Genomic DNA, 26,319 nt, shown 5'->3' with positions numbered 1-26,319 from the left:
GAGAATGATCTATTCATAGCCATACCTTCTGTTGCTAATGAGTGAGTTTATTTTTTTCTCATCTTTTTTTTATTCGATATATTTTTTATTTACATTTCAAATGATTTCCCCTTTTCTGGTCCCCCACTCCCGGAAAGTCACATAAGCCCCCTTCCCTCCCCCTGTTCTCCCTCCCACCCCTTCCCACTTCCCTGTTCTGGTTTTGCCTTATACTGCTACACTAAGTCTTTCCAGAACCAGGGGCCACAATGAGTGAGTTTATTAACTATTATGATAAACCAAAGTAACAGAAAATGATAGAACAGAATATATCAAATTGAGTACTCACAATACCCACCGTAAATCCACTAGGGAAGCTCCATTGATGTGATCAGCAGAAATTACTGATTGAAAGAGTCCTAGGCATAAAAGAATTTCCCCTTAGATAAGGACTCCAAGTAAAAGCAACAACACAAAGATAACACCCTAAAAATGGACATTTATAAGCACTCAGCAGAGACAGACTGGGGAAGCCCTGATATGGCAGCCAGATGAAGTTCCCAAACAAGATTTCTGAGCAGAGCAGACTGTTTCCTTGAGTGATGTGTACAGGTTTGTTTTTGTTGTTGTTGTTCTTGCTGTTCTTGTTGTTGCTTGGGTTTTTCATTTTGATTTGTTTAAGGCAACAGCTAGAAATAGCATTGTCAAATTGAAGACTCCCAGCATCCATCAGAAACCACCTGGCAAAGTTCACCCGGTCAGCTGAGCTTTGTCTCCACAGATGAGCCTTCTATGGCTGAACTTCTGGATCTTTCCCACTTTACATAATTTTATATCATGGGATAAATGATAATAACATGTGTTAGAAATGACTTACCTTCTAGCTGCTCTCAAGGGTACAGTGACTTTTACTCTTGGGCTGTTTGGAACTTCTTTCCCCCTCCTTGTGACAGTGTATAGAATAAGATGTTAACCTAAGTCCTTTGATGATTTACCTTGGTGCCACTAGGAGAGAATTTGGTATTATGTGACCACCTAGAATTACCAAAACCATCTCTAAGACACTGAACTTCAAAAAGTACATATGGTCGTTGGCTTACTTGCCTCTTCTCCCTTTCCACTCTCCCATTTTAATTTAGGTTACCGCATTCGCCTAGGCTCTAGTACTGACAAGAAGGACACAGGCCGCCTCCATGTTGACTTTGCCCAGGCTCGGGATGACTTGTATGAATGGGAGTGTAAACAGCGCATGCTAGCAAGAGAGGAGCGGCACCGTAGAAGGATGGAAGAAGAACGAATGCGTCCACCATCCCCACCCCCAGTGGTCCACTATTCAGATCATGAATGCAGCATTGTTGCTGAAAAACTAAAAGGTATAGAAGGCACTCAAGCTCCATGATTAAATGAAAATGCCTTTCTTAAAGCAATGTAATAAACATCATTGTGCTGTTGCCAGTTGCCCTTTCCAATTTTGGCATTTCTTCTGTTAGAGGCTTGCTAATAGTACCAAATAACTTCAGAACCAGGAAATTTGTTCATCCCACCTGCGTCTCTGTTCCTTCATTGTCTCAAAGGTGGACACTTTCTATCTAGAGATCTGATAACTAAGAAGAAATATTCTCCCACTTACCACACTCGAAAATTTTAGATTTGATTAATGGTTTAGGACCTACATGTGGGCCTCCTTTCTTAGTGGATAAGAGAGATTTGAATTTTCAATCAGTGAGTACATCATCATGATATAACTGGGTATGACCCTATGAAATTCCAATAAAGGTCTCATCTTAAAGATGGCAAAACGAGCTGGTATAGTGGGACATGTTTTTAATCCCAGCACTTTGGAGGCTGAGGCAGGAGGATCACCAAGAATTGCAGGACAGCCTGGGTTTTAGAATGAACTATCTCAAAATAAATAGACAAAACCAAACAAAGTTTTCAAGCTGGAGGCCCAGAAATTATTCACCAAGTGTATGTATTTATTACTCTGAAGACTTAGCTACTACCCATGAAATAAAGTCTTTATCATTGTTAAAGGCCAAGTTATTGAATAAAACAACTATGGACACTTTTAGATATTGCTAAGTCAAACTGCTTTTTTGTTGGTTTTATTCCTGTTCTTACTTGATTCTTAGAGCCACTTTGCTAATTTGGCATTAATCACCTTGCCTGTTTTCTGTCTTGTAACTCCAATCCAGTCTCTCATTTTTCTGAGTACAGTTTATTTTATTTAGGGAATGCTACTGTCCCATTCATCTTATTCACAACATTGACCAAGCTCTAATGGTATGAATTTGCCCTGCTTCTGGGCTTCCATTCATTAAGATCCCGCTAATTCTACTTTCCAAATAAATAGTCTCACTTGCCAGATTTGTTTACATTGTACTTAAGAAATCTCTTTGGATTGTTTTTTGACTTTCTGCAAGGGAAAAACAGAAAGCATAGCATCCCAAACCAAACTGAAATATGGTGCACTTTGAAACCCTGGAAAAACTTTTGTGTTAGTAAGATGCCAGTTCCAGGACTCATCTATTCACAGGACACCAAACAAGACACTTTACATCTAAAAATAAGAAAAGATTGTGTTGGTTGCACAGCCCTCAAGAAAAGCACAAGCAGCATCAACATAAAAGACTTTACCAGATAATGAAATGAAAAGTTGCTCCATGGGGAGACTCATCTACAGTTGTGCTTGCACTGAAAAAGGGGTGGGGCAAGAAAATAAAATTGCACAGCAACATATATATCTACTTGACTAAGAGTTAGCTAGAGGGGGGTGTGAAAGTCTAGATAGTGGCTTCAATTGAATAAACAGAATGTATAATTAGGTAGCTTGGGAAGCTGGCTGGAGGGTTGGGAAGAGCAGAGCTGCTCTCTTAACATTAACACTGACAGTGACTCCTGATGAACTGCAGAAATATACTTGGAAGCAAGAGATAAAAGGTGTGAAGGCAGGCAAAAAAAAAAAGGAATTGCATCCAAAGAAACCACTCCTGGGCATATACCCAGAGGATTCCCCAGCATGTAATAAGGATACATGCTCCACTATATTCATAGCAGCCCTATTTATTATAGCCAGAAGCTGGAAAGAACCCAGGTATCCCTCAACAGAAGAATGGATGCAAAAAATGTGGTATATATACACAATGGAGTACTATTCAGCCATTAGAAACAATGAATTCATGAAATTCTTAGACAAATGGATGGAGCTAGAGAACATCATACTAAGTGAGGTAACCCAGTCTCAAAAGATCAATCATGGTATGAACTCATGGATATTAACCTAGAAAACTGGAATACCCAAAACATAATCCACACATCAAATGAGTACAAGAAGAAAGGAGGAGTGGCCCCTGGTTCTGGAAAGACTCAGTGAAGCAGTATAGGGCAAAACCAGAACAGGGAAGTGGGAAGGGATGGGTGGGAAAACAGGGGGAGGGAAGGGGGCTTATGTGACTTTCGTGGAGTGGGGGGGGACCAGAAAAGGGGAAATCATTTGAAATGTAAATAAAAAATATATCGAATTTAAAAAAAAAAAAAAACCTAAAGCAAAGGGGAAAAAAAAGAAAAGCAAGACACAGCTAAAACAAACAAACAAACAAACAAAAAACCATGACTGGGACTAAGTGGATGGACTAGAGCTCAGGATGGGACTCCAGAGTACTGTTTAAAAAGGTTGAAGAAGAGAATGCCTGTACATGAAGCAGAACCCACTGAACTCATTCCTTAGGCTCGTTCCATGACCACAATCCCATGGATCAGGGTAAAGGTACTACATAGCCAGCTTCAGTGCAACCTTCTCGTTCGTTGTCCCTTATTAAAGTGCAAGGTCACACAATGATGAAGCTCACTCTTTGCTAATTCATTTCTTCTGTCTCTGTCTCTGTCTCTGTCTCTGTCTCTGTCTCTCTCTCTGTCTCTCTGTCTCTCTCTCTCTCTCTCTCTCTTTGTGTGTGTGTGTGTGTGTGTGTGTGTGTGTACTGGGAATGAAAATTAGGACGTCATACTCCCTTACAGCCACAGAAATTTTATGAAGGATAGAAGCTGTCCTCTTTGTGAAGCTCTTCATAAGCCATAACCATCTGCCTAGCCTGCCTTTCTTTTTCTTTCTTTCTTTCTTTCTTTCTTTCTTTCTTTCTTTCTTTCTTTCTTTCTTTCTTTCTTTCTTTCTTTCTTTCTTTCTTTCTGTCATTTTCTCCCTCTGTGTGCACATGTGGATGTGCAGTTCCTTGCCTTCACTAATCCATAGAACTTTAACTGCCAGAAAGCCATAATGACCTCTTTGCCAACATATTGGGAAAATGGAATGCAATTTGGTCATTGTCAGTAGTTTTCCAAATAAACTCTTCTGTTTCAGATGATTCCAAATTCTCGGAAGCTGTGCAGACCTTGCTCACCTGGATCGAGAGGGGGGAGGTGAACCGCCGCAGTGCCAATCACTTCTACTCCATGATCCAGTCAGCCAACAGCCATGTCCGCCGACTGGTGAATGAGAAAGCTACCCATGAGAAAGAGATGGAAGAAGCAAAGGAGAAGTTCAAGCAGGCCCTTTCGGGTATTCTCATTCAATGTAAGTGGAACTTACAAGTCCGTGGAAGACTGAGAGAACCCTTCACTTCATCACCACATGCCCTCCACAGGATCCCAGGCCTGCAGAGCTATCTATTTCAAGTTGCAAGATAACCTTCCTAACTACCTTGTGCTCCCCATATAGCAGTGGTTCTCAACCTTCCTAATGCTGCGACCCTTTAGTATAGTTCCTCATGCTGTGCTGAACCCCAACCATAACATTATTTTCATTGCTACTTCATAACTGTAATTTTGCTGCTGTTATGAATTGTAGTGTTGATATCTGATATGCAGGTTATCCATGCAAGCACTAAAGAAGTTGTAACCCACATGCTTAGAACTGTGTCTTGTATTGTCAAATCCCAAAGCTCTAATCACAGGACACATGCGAGCACCCCGTTTCCATTTTCTTTGGCTTAGTTTCTTCAGCTCTGCAGAAGCAATGGCCACAGCTCATCCTTTTACAACCCTAGGCCTCAGTAGAATACTAAATATTTTATTGCTGACATTAGAATATGATGTTAGAAGAAGGTTTATGGGACATATGGGGAGGGGGATCCGGGAAAGGGGAAATCATTTGGAATGTAAACAAAGAATATAGAAAATAAAAATATTTAAAAAAAGAATATGATGTTAGGATTTTATATCTGGGTTTCTTCAGACTTCCATGATTGTCATCATGTAACATGTTTCTAAGAATTTGTGGCAATAAAGAAGTTTATATTTTCCCAAGATGATAATATAAAAAATAAATTTGCTAATTCTACATTTTCAATTTAATTTTCTTTATCTTCACTAGATGTGATAGACACCATAGAGGTAAGAATCCATTGAAATGGACATTTTTAAAAGTTATACCACTTAAGATCTATCCAAGTTCTCTTAAATGAAATAGATCAGATAAATTCTCAAATTATTCCCCTGGTTTTCCCCCTACCATGTAACAAAATTATATGGTGCCATCTTTTCAATTAGGAGCTATATTCACCTTAAGAATCAGGGGAGGAAGAGCTCTTTTTTGGCCTAAATGGATACACAAATTTTGTATTAAGAGCTTTGATCCTTATCTCACCCAAAACCAAGAGATTCTTCTTAATGTTTATTGATGTCTCTTTCCTCACTTTTAAAATCCTAGAAGCCATTCTGACTTGAAGTGAACTGCCCCACAGGCTTATGTGCTTGAACTCTCTGTCCCCACGTAGTGATATTTTGGAAGTTGTAGAGCATTAAGAAAATACATATCCACTGGATGCAGAAGATCACTGAGAGCACCTATGGGGTTTTCTAGTCCTGCCCCACTTCCTGTCTGCTCTGCTTCTTGATTGACAGATACTAACCACCTCACACTCCTTCCACCATGGCTTCCCTGCCATAATTAAATGTACCCCTCATTAATCTGGGGGCTAAAATAGACCCTCCCTCCCTCCTTTATATTGCTTCTTGTCAGAATTGCATCACAGCCACAAGAAAAGTAACTAACACAGTACCTCAGCACATGTAGTCTTGTCCAAGTTCAACCATAGCCTGGTTTGTGTCATAACAACTTCATGAAACAAACCTCATGTTTCTCTTTTATTTTTCTCTCATGTTCCATCCCTGTGTGATGATTTGGCATGATCTGACTGCTGATTTGATACTGAAGTTGAGCAGATAGTAGCTGTGTACCATTCTGCTTCCAAACAGAAGGCATGGGACCACTTCACAAAAGCACAACGTAAAAACATCAGTGTTTGGTGCAAACAAGCTGAGGTTGGTAACTTTCTACTCTGGTAGCGTCTCATGGGAACAGTTTTCTTCCTTAACAAGTTATTGATTTAGAGTTTAACCAGAATTAAATAGAGCCAAGCTCCCATGGTCACAACAAGGCCTCAATGAAACACTGAAATGTGTTGTATACCCTGTCAACATCCAGACCACCTGCTGTCAAAGAAGTAAGAAATGTGCACATGTTGTCTTAAATGTATCCTGCTGGCTACAAATCTTAATACTGAAATGTAGCTGAGATAATTGTAGTTTACTTCTCTACACTGGCTAGTTTGGAGTACAATAATAATTACTGACCTATGCTTCTAGCATTAGTAATATTAGGGCTGTCTTCCATTTCTTAGAGTACTTTGACAGTTAAGGCCAGAAGCTGTCTGCTGGTACATTTGAGTGAAGAAATTTCTGAGCTTCTTTTATCAAATCTGTTCAGCTGCCTGTATGGTTGGAAGATTTAAAGGGGAGAGAGGACCGGGATTTTAGATCAAGGTTGACACACACCATTGCGCTTGTGGTCAAGTAAATCTTTAGCATAGCACTACAACATGTGTAAGATGATTAGGTTACTAGCCTGAGTCTGGAGGTAAAGCACATGGCAGGGTTTTTTTATTTCACTGAATTACCTGTGGATGCTTTTACAGTTATCTCATATTCTTCTGTGCTGATAAGAAGCTTGCTTCCCTGGGACTGATTTATTTATTTATTTATTTATTTACTTACTTACTTACTTACTTACTTACTATTGTCTACATATGCAACTTTTTCAACTTTATTTATGGTTCATTTGGCCATTCTGGAAACAAATGCAATGTAACTATAGCTCATGTTCTCCTGTTCCTGTTTCCCTTTTTCCATACTGGCAATTGAATTCAGGGCCCATACACTGGACAGACACTTTTCCAGTGAGCTGCAGCCTCAGAACCTAGCTAGCACTTATATTCAAAGAGCATTTTTGCACTGATTATCTCACTGAAGTAAGCCTTACAATCCATGCAGTACAGTACAGAGTAGTAAGGACAGAGAGTCTAATAGGAAGTAAACTACCAGCTTTTATTAGGTTTGTAGCTTTGCAGATTGAGCAAGTAATTCTTTACCTGTTAATTGGTGATGATAATAATGAAACCAGTTTTATAAGACTAAATGTTTAGGAAATGTATAAGCAGTTTGAAAATGTAAATGGTATTATTTGAATTTATTATTAACAAATCAATAAGGGTATATGATCTATGTTTTTCATATAATAAAGCTGAAATATAAAAATGTTAAATGATTTTATAAAATTATACCAGTAGAAAGTGGAGTAAGGAAAGATTCCCTTCTGATCTCAGCTACAGACATGCATGTAGTTTTGAACAGGTCATATAATCTCTTTGAGACTTTGTCTCCTAGCCTTTGAAGTGAAGCCAATATTCTCTTCACTCTGTCCTTCTGTGAATAGCTACTACAGTTTGTATCGGAACAGCTTAAAACTTTGAGAAATGTTTAAGGGAAAATAAGTGAAACCCTGGTCCTAAACTTATAGTCTGTAAGGCATCAGTTTCACCTCGGCAGAGAGAAACCAGTGTCGAGATAAACTTCATGTAGACATCTGTTCAGCCGCTGTATAGAATCACACAAAGCTAATAGTGTCTTCATTAATTTTAGATCTCTAGCATCACTTTGGAATTTAAACATTTTCAATTTTGGAAATTGTCAATAATCGGCTTTGGCATCCGTGGGGTGGCTAAACCGAGGTAGGCAGTAGGTGACGATCAGTGCTCACAGTAGCTGATGGGGCCAGTCTATATATTGACAGAGGCTACTGCCTATAGCAACCAGTGATGGGAGAAATTACTCAAGAGACTTTTCTCGAAGGGAACAAAGCTTAATTTATTGGGGCTGGCACTCCGTATGGCCACTGAAAAACTCTGTACTCTTTTAACTCCTTGAGGCCATCAAAAAAAAGAGAAACAAAAGAGAAAATTCATACACACGTATCCATTTACATATATGCTGAGTGAATGAAGCAAAAGGAAGACTCTAATAACCTTATACATACAAATACAAACATACATGCATGCTGACAGACAAACAGACAGACATATGCATATTCACATATATACACAATTGGTGGATGCAGCAAGCTCCAACCCACACACAGACAAGCGTTGCTTTTATACAAACATACAGATTTGATGAATGGAACAATGTTCCAACATACTCCCACACAAACTTTACACATATACATATATATACAAGCATATATACATACATACACACAGTTAATAAGTGGGAAATAACAATGCTTCAACATACACTCATACAAACTTTACATATATGTATGCATACACATAGTTGATGAGTGGAAGGAGCCAACTTTATTCATTCTCTCATGGCAAATATATGTCAGCAGAATCTTTCAAGCAGTGTAAAACTACAAAGTGATTACGTTTTAGTTTTCTTCTAATGAATGACTATTTAAAAAAAACATGTTCCTCAATACCTTTACAAGAAATAATATTGCATAATACAGGTTTAAAAAAAGGGAGGGAGGAATTATTCCCAAGGACCCACGTATATTCGTATCTGAGCAACTTGTTACAGATTAACAAAGTGTGAGCAAGCGAGTAGTTTTCTCAGCCAGATTCTTTTACTAGCCATCAGCAACTTGCAGTTACAAAGAAAGGATTATTATTTATCTTTAAAGGTAATCTTGTAAAATCTACCTAGGGAGTATATCCTTTATAATTCAGTCACAGTAAAGATAGCTATTGTGGTGAGCTGGCCATTCTGCAAAGCTAAAGAGAACTGAGAATCTTAGCACCCCTTACAGTACTGTTCGGAAGCCTCCTTAGCAGGGTGATGGTGTGAGAAGAGGCATGGGCTGCATTGCTACATGAGCATTCTGTGCCTTGATGTGTTTCCTATGTAAATGACTGGATTAAATCAAAGCCCACCTTCCTCAGTCTTCGCAACTAAAACTACTACTGAAAGTGACACATAGCAAGCTCATGACTTTCCTGTGGTTTTTCATTCAACAGTGAGACAAAGCTCATGACCTTCCTCTGAGTTTGCCTTCCTTAAACCCCAGAGAGTTCTTCCATTGTATACTGCTGTCTCTTGAACTGCAATTTGGTTTTCCTATTGTTTTTGTTTTTGCTCTCAACTCTGCAAACTCTCTACTGTAGCAGACCACTGAGAAGACCCAAAAGGTATTATCCTATGGGAAGTGGGAAACTGCTCTTAAGATGTGGCTGCCTTTTAGCATCCCACTGAAAATCAGAACAGCTCCAAGTCAGGTGTTTCATCAAGTTAGACATTTTTGACAACATCTTACAGTTGCCTCAGGGAACAAATGATCTGGTGGAAGCTTCGAATCAGAAGGTTCTCATTCCTTGACTCACTGCCATGCACCTGTATTCTCACTCTGCTGGATGAGAGATGGAGCGTGAACTTAGCAAAAGGCCCGTCTTTGAGGAACTCAGATACTATGAAAGTGCATGCTGAGCTTTACTTTAATTGCTGTGCCTTTCTGGTTTGTATGTGTGTGCTGCTCATGATGAAATTGGAAGGAAGGCTATTGAGGCCTGAAGTCCCCCCTCTTACTTCAAGTTGATGCCTACAGCCACAGCTGTATATATTACAGGGAGTCTTCTCTACAGAATCATTTGAAATTTTGTGTTTCTCTCAACCTGGCCTACACTAAGTGGTACACCTTGGATAATGCATAAAAAAATAGAACCATAACCATGAACATTAAGATGATACCCTCTCACATCCTTCCTCATACACGATTTCATACCACTAAGCTCAGAGAAAGGAGTTTGCAGGTGGATAATGAAGTCATCTTTGTGCCCTTGTTTGGTACTCATTTGCATTAAGACTGGCTGTTGGCCTTCAGCCATCAAAAAGTATACTAGCCCACTTTTGTATCAACCTAATTTGCATTACCATTATTTGCCATACAAGACACAAACTCATGTTCGTGAGTTGTTCCATTGTATTAAATGATATCTGAGAATCAAATTGTTATATCAGTGTACAAGCTAATTATTTCCCTAGCCTGTGTTCTTTTCCATTCCTTCATGACTCCTTTCCTACCATGTTTCTTGCTAATGTTGAAAAATATATATAGGCTAGTAGGATCTTGTTACACATTTAAAATGGAGTATTGATATTCTGGTAATCATGTTCCTATCGTAAAACATGAATAACATCAATTTAAGTCCACATAAATATTTGTGAAACTGTGGTTAAATAATTAATGTGTAATGATTTGTGGTTTCTTTGTAATAAATCAAAGATGTCAACTGATACAAAGTAATTCTTTGCATAAATTTCCTTCTGTTTCTGGTTTATTTCATTCTATATGAATGTGGTTTATTTTGTTTGTTTGTTTGTGTATGTGTGTTTGTTTGTTTTTCATTGTTTTTGTTGTTGTTGTTGTTCTCCATTGTGGAGCAGTGTGAATTTCTAAGTTCCAGAAAAGCTTGCCATCATTACGACAGACAGACTCAAAGTCATTAAAATGCCATTTCAGAAATCACTACCTATTCATTGTTGAAATAAGATGTACCACCTATTTACAGCAGGGAAAAAGGATGGGGTGGGAACTTTAGGGCCACTTCTTTTTCTAAAGTATTCTGTTGGTGACATGTCTCAATAGATTTCATGTAGTGGTTAAAACATACAAATTACTGAAAATGTTCTTGCATGCCATTACCACATTTTAGTTGCAGTACTGTATCAACAAGTCAGAATGACAAATGGAGCAAATCTGAGAGACAGCTATTACCTTTGCTGTCTGTACTTCAGTAGCTAAGATTCCACTCCCCACTTGCACCTATGTCTAAGCTATTTAGAATGCTTGGGGGGATTACTCTGAAAGTATTTGTAAGGTTTTGTTTCTCAAAGCTTTTCTGATTTAACTAGAAAATGCAGAAAAGAGATACTGAGTATTTTAACTGTAAGGGTTTCCAGGAATTAACATACTTTTCTTAGAAGTACTGCCATTTACCAAAAGATCCTTCTAGATTTCCTTTAATATGGTACCCACAGCCTCTGCTTTTCTCTTTGCTTTTGTTCCTTTTGTATGGCTTAGTATTGGTTATTTGTAGAAAGATAATAAGACCCTTAGGTTTTTTGTAGCTAAGGATTTTATAATGTATACAGCAGGCCACTGATTAACTTAGAAAACACTTCTGAGTTTTTCTTATTTTCATCTTATTAACCAAAGTAACTTGTCCCTGAGGTATTTTGAAGCATCTAGGTAAAATTTGGCCCTAATTATGTTATGTTTCTTGGGGCATTTGAAACTGTAAAAGATCTCCAGTTAAGATATTATGTCATTATTAAAGTTTTGCATTTCTAAAATTTTATGCTGTCTTGCCAAGCTGGAAGCAAAAAGCTGATTTGTGGATGCTGGAAAGCTACAGGACGGGTGTTAGATTTAGGATGTTACTTCCCTTGGATATTTCCCAAGAATGAACACAATTTACTTTCAATATTAGTGACATGAGTGGGAGGTAAGGGTTGATTTCTGATTATATCCTGTGACAGCACACATTTTTGTTAGAAATCTAGAAGGGCACAGTTTTTCATGATGCAGTAAACTGTACAATATTTGAATTTGCCAGTGTGTCAAACTTTGTTATAATCACCTTCCAGTAACAGTTCTGATGAAAATTGAAACTAAATCTCATGAAATACAATGCATTCTCAGGAATAGGAAATTTCCTCACTGCCCTCAAAACAATGAGTCTAAATAAGACATAGCACATCTTTATCATGACAAGACCCTTTAAAGTTCATTTATCATTAAGTAAGTCATCATTTTCTAGTTTAAGTAAAGTCCCTGCTACATGGGGTACTACTGTGTTAGCATCTGATTTTTCTGCTACTTCAAAATAATCAGTGATGATACTAAATATCTCACATTTTAAAGAGTCCTTCATTTAGTATTAATGAAAACTTAACTGGAACTAGAAATCAGTTTTCCTGGTAAATGAATAGAAAGAGGACATTAGGATAGTGACTGACTATAACATTATCAGGAAATGCATTGAAGGTGATGCATGGTGGTACATGCCTTTAATCTCAGCACTCAGGAGGCAGAGACAGGCAAATCAATAAGTTTGAGGCCAGCCTGGTCTACAGAGTGAGAACAAGACTGCTATAACTACTTAGTAAGACCTTGTAAAGAAAGAAAGAAAGAAAGAAAGAAAGAAAGAAAGAAAGAAAGAAAGAAAGAAAGAAAGAAAGAAAGAAGTCAAGAAAGAAAGAAAGTCAAGAAAAAAAGAAAGAAAGAAAGAAAGAAAGAAAGAAGTGAAGAAAGAAAGAAGTCAAGAAAGAAAGAAAGAAGTCAAGAAAGAAAAAAAGAAGGCAAGAAAGAAACAAACAAGCAAAGAAACAAACAAACAAAGAAAGGAAGAAGAGAAGAGAAAGAGAGAGGGAGTGAGAGAATGGGAAAGGTGAAAAAGAAAAGGAATGAAAGAAAGAAATATACAAAATTCAGCATCCTTTCATGCTTAAAGTCTTGGAAAGAACAGGAATTCAAGGTCCATACCTAAACATAGTAAAAGCAATATACAACAAACCGATATCCAGCATCAAACTAAATGGAGAGAAACTTGAAGCAATCCCACTAAAATCAGGGACTAGACAGGGCTGACGCCTCTCTCCTTATCTTTTCAATATTGTACTTGAGGTACTAGCTCGGGCAATTTAACAACATAAGGAGGTCAAAGGGATACAAATCGGAAAGGAAGAAGTCAAACTATCATTATTTGCAGATGACATGATAGTCTACCTAAGTGACCGAAAAAACTCCACTAGAGAACTCCTACAGCTGATAAACAACTTCAGCAAAGTGGCAGGTTATAAAATCAACTCAAGCAAATCAGTGGCCTTCCTATACTCAAAGGATAAGCAGGCTGAGAAAGAATTTAGTGAAATGACCCCCTTCACAATAGCCACAAACAGTATAAAGTATCTTGGGGTGACTCTTACCAAATATGTGAAAGATCTGTATGACAAGAATTTCAAGACTCTGAAGAAGGAAATGGAAGAAGACCTCACCAGTCAGAATGGCTAAGATTAAAAATTCAGGAGACAACAGGTGTTGGAGAGGGTGTGGAGAAAGAGGAATACTCCCCCACTGCTGGTGGGGTTGCAAATTGGTCCAACCACTCTGGAAATCAGTCTGGCGGTTCCTCGGAAAACTGGGCACCTCACTTCTGGAAGATCCTGCTATACCACTCCTCGGCATATACCCAGAGGATTCCCCACCATGTAATAAGGATACATGCTCTACTATGTTCATAGCAGCCCTATTTATAATTGCCAGAAGCTGGAAAGAACCCAGGTATCCCTCAACAGAAGAGTGGATACAAAAAATGTGGTATATCTACACAATGGAGTACTATTCAGCCATTAGAAACAATGAATTCATGAAATTCTTAGGCAAATGGATGGACCTAGAGAACATCATACTAAGTGAGGTAACCCAGACTCAAAAGATGAATCATGGTATGCACTCACTAATAAGTGGATATTAACCTAGAAACCTGGATTACCCAAAACATAATCTACACATCAAATGAGGTACAAGAAGAAAGGAAGAGTGGCCCCTTGTTCTGGAAAGACTCAATGAAGCAGTATTCAGCAAAACCAGAATGGGGAAGTGGGAAGGGGTGGGTGGGAGGACAGGGGGAGAGAAGGGGGCTTATGGGACTTTTTGGGAGTGGGGGGGCTAGGAAAGGGGAAATCATTTGAAATGTAAATAAAAAATATACCGAATAAAAAAAATTAAAAAAAAATAAACAACTTAAACAAAAAAAAAGAAATATACATGATATTTGTGAATGGGATAAATTACATCAGTCAGCTTTGTGTGTTTTCTATATTAAAACCCAATAAGAACTAGCCTAGGTAGGTCATTCTCAGCTTAGAATCTAGGAAATGAATAGCAAGCCAGTGGTGTCTAAATGATTGCAAGTTGCTCTAAAATGCATAGTTCTTATTATTATTTGCTTTAGTATATGTGTATATATATATGTGCATGTATATATACATATTCGTATGTGTCTGAGGGGTGTGTGTGTTTGTATGCAAAGACCAGAGGACCATACTCCATTGTTTCTCCACCTTATTTTTTCAGTGTCTCACTAAACCTAGAGCTTGCTGATACAGCTAGACTAATTGGCCAGTAAGCCACAGAATTCTCATGTCTCCAGCTCCCAGCACTGTACTAAGATTTTTACCTGGGTACTAAGGATATAATTGGAGTTCTCACCTTTGCATGGCAAGCACTTTATCAGCTGGGCCATTTCCAAAGCCCCTCTCAATATATATTCATTTTAATTTTATTTACATTTCAAGTGTTATCCCCTTACCCAGTTTCCCCCTCTCCTGGAAACATGCTATCCCATCCCCCTCCCCCTGCTTCTATAAGGGTGTTCCTCCACCCACACACTCCCATGTCCCCACCCTCAGTTCCCCTACACTGGGCCATCTATCGAGCCTTCATAGGACCAAGGACCTCTCCTCCCCTTGATGCATGACAAGGCAATCCTCTGCTACATATGTAACTGAAGCCATGTGTGCTCTTTGGTTGGTGCTTTAGTCCCTGGGAGCTCTGGGGGAGTCTGGTTGGTTGATATTGTTGTTCTTCCTATGGGTATGCAAACCCCTTCAGCTCCTTCAGTCCTTTCTCTAACTCCTCATTCGGGACCCCACACTCAGTGCAATGGTTGGCTGCAAGCATCCAACTCTGTATTTGTAAGGCTCTGGCAGGGCCTCTCAATAATCACCATGGCTTTCCCAGCTCCCAGCCAGGAGAAACCTCATTCATCATTTCTGAGGCTAATAATTCTTTTGATGATGACTTCTTGCATTTATCTTTATCTGGGAAAAATCTTCGTTTTATTTTCATTCTTAAAATTGTCTCCAAATGTGCTCGCTTCGGCAGCACATATACTAAAATTGGAACGATACAGAGAAGATTAGCATGGCCCCTGCGCAAGGATGACACGCAAATTCGTGAAGGGTTCCATATTTTTGTATTCAACACAACTAGAGAATCTGGAGGAAATGGACATTTTCTTAGACAGATACCAATTACCAAAATTAAGCCAGGATCAAATAGACCATCTAAACAGACCCATAACCCCTAAAGAAATAGAAGGGGTCATAGATAGGCTTCCAACCAAAAAAAGCACAGGACCAGATGGTTTCAGTGCAGAATTCTATCAGACCTTCAAAGAAGACTTAACACCAATACTCTTCAAACTTTTCCACCAAATAGAAACAGAAGGAATACTACCCGACTCCTTCTTCGAAGCCACGATTACACTGATACCAAAACCACACAAAGATCCAACTAAGAAAGAGAATTTCAGGCCAATTTCCCCTATGAATATCGATGTAAAAATACTAAATAAAATTCTTGCCCACCGAACCCAAGAACACATCAAAACGATCATCCACCATGATCAAGTAGGCTTCATCCCAGGGATGCAGGGATGGTTCAATATAAGGAAATCCATAAATGCTATCCACTACATAAACAAACTCAAAGAAAAAAAACACATGATCATTTCATTAGATGCTGAAAAAGCATTTGACAAAATTCAGCATCCTTTCATGCTAAAAGTCTTGGAAAGGACAGGAATTCAAGGCCCATATCTAAACATAGTAAAAGCAATATACATCAAACCGGTAGCCAACATCAAACTAAATGGAGAGAAACTTGAAGCAATCCCACTAAAATCAGGGACTAGACAAGGGTGCCCCCTCTCTCCATATCTTTTCAATATAGTTCTTGAAGTCCTAGCTAGAGCAATTAGACAACATAAGGAAGTCAAGGGGATACAAATTGGAAAGGAAGAAGTCAAACTATCACTATTTGCAGATGATATGATTGTATACTTAAATGACCCTAAAAACTCTACTAGAGAACGCCTACAGCTGATAAACAACTTCAGCAAAGTGGCTGGCTACAAAATCAACGCAGAGGAGAGAGCATTCACTAGAAGATTAACGGAACAACTGAAAGCCCTGGGAAAAAAAGAAGCTAATTGGGATTGCAATATGGTGCAACCACTTTGGAAATCAGTCTGGCAGTTCCTCAGAAAACTGGGCATGACACTTCCTGAGGACCCTGTTATACCTCTCCTGGGCATATACCCAGAGGATTCTTCAGCATGAAATAAGGACACATGCTCCACTATGTTCATAGCAGCCCTATTTGTAGTAGCCAGAAGCTGGAAAGAACCTAGGTGTCCTTCAACGGAGGAATGGATACAAAAAATGTGGTATATTTACACAATGGAGTACTATTCAGCCATTAGAAACAATGAATTCATGAAATTCTTAGACAAATGGATGAAGCTGGAGAACATCATATGAAATGAGGTAACCCAGTCTCAAAAGATCAATCATGGTATGCACTCACTGATAAGTGGATATTAGCCTAGAAACTTTGAATACCCAGGACATAATCCACAAATTAAATGATGTCCAAAAAGAATGGAGGAGTGGCCCCTGGTTCTGGAAAGACTCAGTGCAAGAGTATAGGGGAATTCCAGAACAGGGAAGTGGGAAGGGGTGGATGGAAGAATAGGGGGACGGAAGAGGGCTTATGGGACTTGCGGGGAGTGGGGACCCAGAAAAGGGGAAATCATTTGCAATGTAAATAAAAAATAAAATAAATAAAAATGTCTCCAAATGTGAAATTCTGTATTGGTAGGCATTTTAATTTCTCCACAAAACTTTAATGAGATTGTTTTACTGTTGATCTTCCTCTGTATATAGTATTGTCCTCTAGCTAAGAGGATTTTTTCTCACTGTTTTTAATTTTCTGTGGTTGGACTACAATGTTCCTAGACATACTTTATTTCATATAGGTTCTGCCTTGGGTTCACTGAGCTCTTTGGATAAGTGGATTAATACCCTTAGTCAAATTTAAGAAACCATCAGCCATTATTTCTTCTTTCCTTACTCTCTAAAATTCAGTCACATGTAGGTTTAAACTTCAATATCCAATCCCACAATTTCCTGAGGTTCTGATAATATCCATCCCAATCTTTAAATTTGAGTGGTACCATTGAATTAATCTGTCAGTAGTCTTTAAGTCACTAACTTATATACAGCACTTCTTGAAAGACATTTTTCTCTGAAGAGCTTCCCTCTGTAGAGGAATTATAATTCAGCAACATGACTTCTCTCATCACATCTTCTAGGTCTGTATGCTCTGGCCGGAATGCAGACATGTCCTTAGTACACACATACCTTTAATCTCTCTGGTTGGAGTCCTTTAGTATGCACCTTTAATCCCAAACAATGACAGCAAATTAAGGGGCAAAGGGACAAATCAGGAAAAACAAGAAAAAAGAAAAAAGAAAGATGAGCCAGAGATAAGATATGCTCAACTCTCAGGAGAACATCTTCTTAAAAGCCGTGCAGAGTGCAGTTGGGAGTTGAGTTAATTGAGAGTCAGCACAGCCAGTTCAGTTGAGTAAAGCTGGGTTCCATTCAGTTCTGTTCAGTTCAGTGGAGTTCAGTCAGTCAGTTGGCAGTCAGTGCAGTCCAGGGAAGCTGAATTCATTCATGAGTTCATGCAATTCAGTTTATGCAGCAGAGACAGTTGAACAGATTAGAACAAATTACCAGAGTTAGTTTGAAGTCAAGCCCAGCAGTTCAGTGAGAAGCCAAGAGAAACCACATTGAATCAGTCAGGTTGGAGAGGAGTTTGAGCCAGAACAGCTGAGTTGAACCATCCAGAGCTCAAAAAGAACTAGGGAGAGGTGAGCTAATTCAGCAGTAAGTCTCAGAGGCTGAGAACATTCTAAGCCTAGATTAGATTGCACAGAGGCTGAAAGCTTCCAGGCCTAGGTCTAGGGATAGTTTGTACAGAGAGAGAAATGCTCTGGACTCATCCCAAGCCGTGTATTCATAAAGCTTAGGTAAGGCTCTCATCTCATCCTTACATCTGAAGGAATAAGAGTTATTTTACAGTCCTTACACCCAGAAGTTAAATTCCTAGAAAAGTCTATCTATACTGTGGATTTCAATGAAATTCTGGTCACTCAACTTTGTGATTCACAAGTGTACTGTTTAACAGGATCTACTTAGCCTTAAGTTAGTATGAACATGTGGGTATGTATGTGCACATGTTCATATGCATGCATTTGTACATGCATATTTGTCTCTATGTAGGCATCTTATTCATATTACAGCTTGGATATACTAGCTGTTCTTGGATCTGCTGTTGTCTTATTTTGGGGAGAGACTTTTATCACTTAATCAGTTCCTCATTATTTTACTCCTTCCTATGATAAAAAATTCTTCACATTAAGTATTTCTTGATTAAATTTTTGTTCTGCTGATTGAACTCTATCATCAGATACTGAAAAATCATTCCGTCAAAAATTTTACTATACAAAGATATGGGGAAGTAACTGATAATAACATCATAAAGATGTACAATAGGAACTCTTTGTTTCTTAGTTCATTATTTCCAGACCAAAAAAGAAGAAGAAGAAGAAGAAGAAGAAGAAGAAGAAGAAGAAGAAGAAGAAGAAGAAGAAGAAGAAGAAGAAGAAGAAGAAGAAAAGAATGAACTTTTATCCTCTCTTATTTTAAACTAAATGCATCTGTGGGATATTTTTAAGGTCTCTTACCTTCAGAGGAGATTCTCCATCTTTTTATTCATTATGAGCATAATTCTTTTATACCAGGAGGATAAATAGCTACTTTGATTCTTTGTTTGCCGAATACCACATCTGGATTACTTCAAGGTTGGTCTCTAAGCTAGAGGTGTTTATCTGTTAGATAGCAGTTCCCAATAACAATTTAATTCCTTTAGTCTTAGCTAAACTACTTGAAGCCACCTATGTTTCTTTGGTTGAGAAAACACCCAAAAATGTGAACATGTTTTTGTATGCAGATTGTAAAGAATCTCTGCGTGTATGTTTTGTATGTATGTATGTATGTATGTATGTATGTATGTATGTATATATATATGTCTTCCTCTCTCCATTATCCCCCTTTCCTCCATTCTGTCCTCTCCCCACACATACACACTTCTTTCTAAGATCCCTTCCTTACTTTCCAATGGCTGCCTTTCTACTAATCACTCTCTTCCAATTGTTTAAGCCACAAAGGTCGGGTTTTCAACTATAAATGTAACTACCCTGTAACTAACTCTCATCTGCTCACAAACTAATAGGACTTTTAAAACTTGGGAAACTTGTCTGTATTTTTTTCCACTTCTTCCAAATGCCAATTTCTCATTATAATATTTCTACATGTATTTCCTCCCCAGTGGTATCAAGTAGTTACGCATTTCTTTTTGTCCAAACATTATAATTATTGTCCATGAGATAGCCCAGTAGATGTTTACTCTTAACAGTTCTTTTTTTTCTGTATATTCTGAAACTATAAAATCTTGGCTTAGAACTCTGTTCAGCAGAGCTATTGGAGGACAGGAAATGGCAACCAGCAAAATTAAAGGGACCAAGATGGGAAAGTGTAAATGACAAAATGCTAAAGGGAAATTCCAGAGATCCACATAGGTAAGAGGTGAGTAGTTTGTGGCCAACTGACCATTCTAATATACAATGGACTTAAGAATCCTAGGCTTCTAGAGCTCTGTGTCTAGAAAGAAAGCTTAGTGCAAATCAGAGTATAGCCAAGTGTGCCTTTTAGTGAGACAGTTTGGCCTCAGTGTGTCCTTACCTTTTTGTCTTAAGGGCACCCTAAGAGTGTTTAATTTGTTCCCGTAACTCAGTCCATTTCCCCAACATTTTCCAGTTTTCCCCTCTAAAAACCATACCTTTTAACCACAGGAAATTCGCAACATTCATAATGATGAATTAATGGGAATCAGGAGAGAAGAAGAAATGGAAATGTCCGATGATGAAATAGAAGAGACAACAGAAACTAAAGAAACAGAGGAATCAGGTAATGATAATTCTGGTTTGTTTTGTGTAATAAACATTTACTTGCAGTAAATACAAACGTTAATCATATAATTTAGGACAATCTGTCAAGATTTTTTTATGAGTTCATAGATGGCTCCATCAGTTAAGTACCTACCATGCAAGCATAAAGACCTGAGTTCAGATCTCTAGTAGCCATATAAAAAATTAAAAGCTGGCACCAGGGTCACACACATCTGATCTCAGTGCTGAGGTGATGGAGACTAGAGAATCCCTAGAACTTGCTATCCAGCCAATCTAGACAAATCAGTAAACTCCAGCTTTAGCAAGAAACCCAGTTTCATGAAGTGCAGTGTGGCAGAGGAAAAACTGCAGCAGTAATTTCTACTTCCACATGTCCATGCACATGCATGTCACACATACACACACACACACACACACACACACACACAGTAACATATGCACAATTTTAAATAACATTTTTGAAGAAAGCACAAAATTAAATATTTCCATAGTCACAATGTTTGAAATCTATAAAGTAAAAAAAAAAAATCTGAAATATATAACATTGCAGTTACTTTGCAAATATATTGAAAACCAAATAAAAGCCCACAAAAAGTTGTCTGCCTGAAGATGTTTATTTTAATCTAGTGCAGTCAAGAACTCACAGTAAGACAAAGGCTATTGTGTTGACACCCAGAGGGCAGGCCTATAGGGTCATCTTCTTGAACAATAAGACATCTTACCCATCACTTTCATCATAAATTATCATGGGTAGAAGATGACTATAAAGAGTGAATATCTACCAACAGACCAGTTTTTCAGGTAAACCATTGCAAACTATCTTAGGACATGAGTTATAAGAAAATTCAGTAGAACAAGCATTTGGCTGAGGAGATAACTCGGTATGTAAGAGCATTTACTATGCAAACAAGAGGACCTGAATTCAAATCACCATCAACCACATGAAAAGCCAACCATTGCCACCAATGGCTGTAGCCACAGTACTTTTGGGGGATGGGAACCCTGCAAGATGATCACTGGAAAATGATAGAGGAAAATACCTAACATACTTCTCTGGCCTCTATGTGCATATGTGGTTGTGCACATCTGTACACCAAATACCGTATGCCACATTCCCCCACATTTTTAAAATCAAAACACTAGCCTTAACATCCAAATCTCTAATTTCTAGTCTCAGATCTGGGAGCGATTTTTCTCCCACTAGCAATCATCTTCTGTGTCATAACATCTCACTTGGAATTTGTGGTGCTCAGATTAATTCATCCGGTCATTTTATAGCTGTTAGGTGCCAAGCAAGATGTAACAGTTGGATGTATACAAGTAATTTTATGTCCTCTGCCTTTTTCTAGGGGGACAGATTGACTGAAACTTAAATGTGAAGTTCCCAGTCTCAGAGTTTATATATTCAAGTCAGAAGCTCTAGTCCCATGTTCACTCTAAAAATCATCAAGAACACCATCAAGTCAGACTTTGTAAAGGCATCCATTAGCTGTTGCATGGAATTTTCTGTTTTTGGAATATGCTTGATCCATAAATATACAAACTACTGTCTATGCTAGATAATGTATAAGCAGTGGTTAGCATTTCCAGAATAGTGACTTGCTGCAAATAAATACTGCAAACCTATAGCCAAAAAATAAAAGATTATAATAATAATGGAGCCATGCAACTTATTTAAGTGTTTCTCTGAGATACACTATAGCAGATTAATTATGACTCATAGGCCTGCCTCCACGCAGTATCTCCAGCATCGTATAAACTGTTTCTACATTGTTATAATGGAATAAATGCAACCTAAGTTTGAGCATCCACTTGATGGATTGTAGAGTTTTTGGAGTTATTGGGGTAAGTGCAGGGTGTGTGGAAAATTCATACTGAATGTACTTACTAGGGATATATAATTGCATTTTGCTTCTGTATCTCTTCTGAGTTAAAAGCTATATTGGCTACTGCACAGAATCTTATTCATTTAGAGACTGGAAACTCCCTGACAGATCATCTTATAGCTATTTTCTTTCCTGTTCCACATGCCAGGATGCTGCTTTGTCAAATAAAGCTATCTACAATAGACTTAATGGAGCTTACCAAATAGCTTTTCTCCCAGAAGGTTTCAATTCATTTTAATTCAAGGACTTTTGTGCATTCTTCTTCCCCTCGATCGTATCTAATTCTGTTATCTAGCTTCTGTAGTACTCAACTACAGAAATCCTGCTCCACGTGAGCCAGCAAGAGTCTCCTTGGTGTTTATCTAAATCAGCTACATGTTTTAGCTATCACTTGTTTCCAATTAAAAGCTTAAGCGTGTAGATCTCCAAGTTGTTTTCTCTCACTGTCCTTCCCAAGCTTGAATTCCAGGGGCCTATGGTGCATTCCTGGTTATCTTTTACTTCGAAAGCAAAGTAAAACCAGTTGCACCTTGGAATGCCTCAGAATGTTCTTCCAGAGGCTCAGTATTAGCCCATATTTGTGGTACAGTACTTGCAATGGGAGAAAGGAGTTCATGCCAAAAGCAATCTATTCAACAGTGGGGAATCACATTGGAGCAAATTGGATATTACAAAATTGCTTCAATCTATTGTTAATCATGTACACAGTAAGCAGAAGGGCTAAGAGGAGCTGTCCTTTTCTCCATCTCCATTTTTTTTTTCTTCAGTTAGATTAGTGGTTATCAGGACTGGTCCACCTAAAAATCTGACATATAAACTGTCAGTCATGAGATACATGTTCTATAATGAATAATGTATTTTCTATGTGAACTTTGCTATAAGAGTAGACATTAAATATAACAACTCCCATATACCTTTGTTCACTGATAGATATGTTAATTAGATTACATAAATTATTGTACAAAGGATACGTCTATGGAAAAACACCTTGTAAGTCTTGATTATATATAATTCTATATCAGTGATAATTCAGTAAAGTTGAAGAAAATTAAAGTTAAAAATTAGTTATGAGATAGAGAGAGTAGGTCTTTAATGGGGTTTCAGAAACTTCAATTATTTAGATTCTGGCAGTTCAGGAACCATATTTTGGAAAGAGCAAACTAGACAAAGTTTCCTTGATTGTTCTAGCCAAAATATCCCTTTCCCTGTTCCCTCTTCCCCATCCTCTACCTTCCACTATTCTCGCTTTAAGAATTTGACCAATTAATTATTTCTATGTCCTGAAGCTAAGAGAAATATAAATATAAATATGTACAAATCTTCATAAGTTAAAAAAAACTACTTGCTACTAACCTCGAAAGTGCTGATTAAAATCCAGCGTGGGCAATAGCTATCAGTTGGATCCAGAGTAGTCACAGCTGTTCAGGGCCTTGAAAGGGGAACAGGTCTGGAAGAGAGATGAGAGAGCATCCTGATGGTGCATGTGACTAGAAGTAGGGAGTCAATGATAGAGGCACACTGGGTGGTGGGGCATAAAAGATTAGATAGACACATTGGGTCTCCTCTCTGGAGGACAATGCTTATTATGCTTAGATTTAGCATAATAAGGAATAGGGCACCATAAGCACATCAAACCACAGCACTGCTTGATGAAAGCAGCATGAAATCTACTTTTTAGAATAAAATTTAGAAAAGACAGAGCAGTCAGTTCCTGTTATAGGAATAGAGTTGTGAAATAATGAAGACTGCATCTAGAGTGATGTCACTGAAATGAAGAAGATGTGAGAGCCCTTCATAGAGGAACAGACTAAAGAAAGGCTTCAGTGTAAGGCTGCAGCATAGGTGAAGAAAATTAAAGAACATAAACTGAGCCTCTTCTCTAGTCTCAGAGACTAGAGAACAGATGAGTATATTAGTTCACTAGAGCTGGAATAGCAAGAACTGTATACAGTGAGAGACTTAACAATCGAGGTTTTATTGTCTTAATTTTTTGAAGACTATAAAAATAAGGTGGGAGTATTAGCATACTTGGTTCCTTCTAAAGGTTGTGGAACTGTTGTGAGAGTTTTTGTTTCTTTAAAAAAAAAACCCAGTTACATTATGTGCATATGTTTTTGCTTTAATCCCAGGTGTGGGGTAAGAGGCTGTTTCACAGTAAGTGATAATTTGTCTTCTGCACTAGCAGGGGCATGACTTTTGCCAGCTGTGAATAGTTTAATTCTGGGGATTCTGGAGAGGGATAATTGGGAGAACCCCTAGAAGGGCAGTAGTGGCTGCTGCTTCCCCAGCTGCCCCAGCTGCTACTGGTCCCTGCTGGTTCCTGCTGCTACATTTCCTGATTGCTGCTTTGCTGTTGCTGGATTGCTGAATATTCTTATGACAGGGAAGATTGGACTTCCCCTTAGGTACCCAATACCCCTAATCAACAGGAAGTAGTCTAAAGAGATCTATGGCAACTTTCTGTGCTTCATTCTCCCCTACCTAGTGCTGGGGGTAGGGTTGGTGGAAGGGATTGGGGTGGAATAGGGTTGGAAAGGTAATGGTATAAGAACCCAAGTAAATAGCCAAAAAGTATGACAACATGGAACATAATGTGTTCTAACTCTTCCCAGTTTCTGGCTCTTTGGCAACAACCATTGGGATTCTTTAGCATGGTGGGGAGGAGCACAAAGTAAACCACAGAGCAGAGCTTACGTAAATGGACTGAAACTAAAGGGTTTGTTGTTATAGTTGAGGTTGATGTGAGGAGGTATGGAGAGGCCCAAATTGCTCTGGAGCTTACTCTGTAGCTCAAGTTGTTCTCATACTTTCAGTACTCTTCCTGCCTCTTCCACCTGAGTTCTGGGTTCACAAATGTGCACTTTTAAAGTTGATTTTTGATGTTCAATAAAAGAGAATAGGGTCATAAAGAATGTGACTTCTTCAATACTAGAAGATGTGAGAACATTTATGGGAAATTATGAGGAAAAGCAAACAAAATCAAAATGGATCCAAACTTGGATGAAGCTTACATTTTAAATAGTGACAAAGGTGAAGGAGAAGCTAAAGTTCTTATACTGTTCTTATACTGTTACCTTTCCAACACTATTCCACCCCAATCCATTCCACCAACCCTACCCCCAGCACTTCTGTATATATGCAGCCCAGACTTCTGTATATAGTAAGAGATTGATCATCCATTAATCACAGAAGCTATTTTGAAATAATTCCAGGAAGAGTAAGGAGCAGATATCGTGATCATGTTGTAGAAAGCAGGGAAGGAACTAGAAAGAGTTGAGAGATCCCTCCTCAAGGGCCAGACTGTGTCCATATTAACCTAGCTGCCTAGTTCCACAGCATCCTTTAAAAGTGCTCTGAGGCTCAGGAGAAAGAGCAGAGAAAGTTGAGTCAAGTGCCCCTGAGTTACAGGCCAGCATGATCATCTTGGTCAAAGGTTTTCAGGAGGCTGGAGAAATAGAGGGTGCTGAGGAGTTGGCAGTAGAACTGATCCAAAAAACAATTAGGACACTGGATAAAGTTGGCCACTCCAAGAGTTTAAGGATTTAGGAAGGGGAACATCTTGAGGTAATCAAGGGCAAAGAGACAATTAACTGGGGAGCAGATGAATTTTAGATTTGACGAAGAGATGTAGGAGTCATGAAGGGGAACTATGGTGTCCTAGATACATCTATGCTGGCAGAAGACTGGAATCAAAATAATGGCATATAGAGGCAAAGAGAATAAAGGAACACTTGAGATTTTACCTGAAGCCCCTGGTAGCCTCCTCTGTAGGTTATACTTAGACCATCTCCTTCTCTGTGGTTTTTACCTTTTACCCTTTGGGACTTGCTCAGGCACAGATGTTTTCTGAACTTGGAGAGAAATGCTCAACATTTTCTTTCTATCACCATGTAACATTGGTTAGCATCTTCTATAATGAAAATTTCCAAGAGTATGGCAGTACTAAATCACTGCATGTACTATTATTATTTGTTTTTGATTGTTTGTTTCCTTTACACTTTGAATATTTTTAATATTCAAAACAAAATCTGTTTTGATTCTTCATTGCACAGACACATGTCTGAGACTCTGCTTTCAGTGGATCCTCTAGGAGTAGGTGTTCACAGCTGCCTTCATATTTTCATATTGTCATGAGAAACTGTCAGTCCTCAGATCTAAGAAGCAATTGGCATGAAGAAAACTGT

General features: G+C 38.4%; 1 protein-coding gene and 1 non-coding gene across 6 annotated transcripts in view; both read left to right on the top strand.

Moving 5' to 3' along the window:
- The window catches only part of Enox2 (ecto-NOX disulfide-thiol exchanger 2), a 320,995-nt gene that overhangs the window by 266,812 nt on the left and 27,864 nt on the right, over positions 1-26,319 (top strand). For all 5 annotated transcript variants that reach the window (XM_052171208.1, XM_052171207.1, XM_052171205.1 and 2 more), the window contains 4 exons: positions 1,119-1,352; positions 4,334-4,546; positions 6,188-6,294; positions 20,133-20,247. In XM_052171208.1, the coding sequence (XP_052027168.1) occupies positions 1,119-1,352; positions 4,334-4,546; positions 6,188-6,294; positions 20,133-20,247 (669 nt within the window). The remainder of the gene's footprint in view (positions 1-1,118; positions 1,353-4,333; positions 4,547-6,187; positions 6,295-20,132; positions 20,248-26,319) is intronic.
- LOC127675997 (U6 spliceosomal RNA) lies at positions 15,238-15,344 on the top strand. The gene has a single exon (XR_007975639.1). It is a non-coding gene; the product is annotated as a U6 spliceosomal RNA (small nuclear RNA).

Source organism: Apodemus sylvaticus, chromosome X (genome assembly GCF_947179515.1).
Source record: "Apodemus sylvaticus chromosome X, mApoSyl1.1, whole genome shotgun sequence".
In the NCBI taxonomy this organism is placed as follows: domain Eukaryota; kingdom Metazoa; phylum Chordata; class Mammalia; order Rodentia; family Muridae; genus Apodemus; species Apodemus sylvaticus.
The sequence above is the reverse complement of the archived record's forward strand: the minus strand, read 5'-3'. Positions and strand labels throughout refer to the sequence as shown.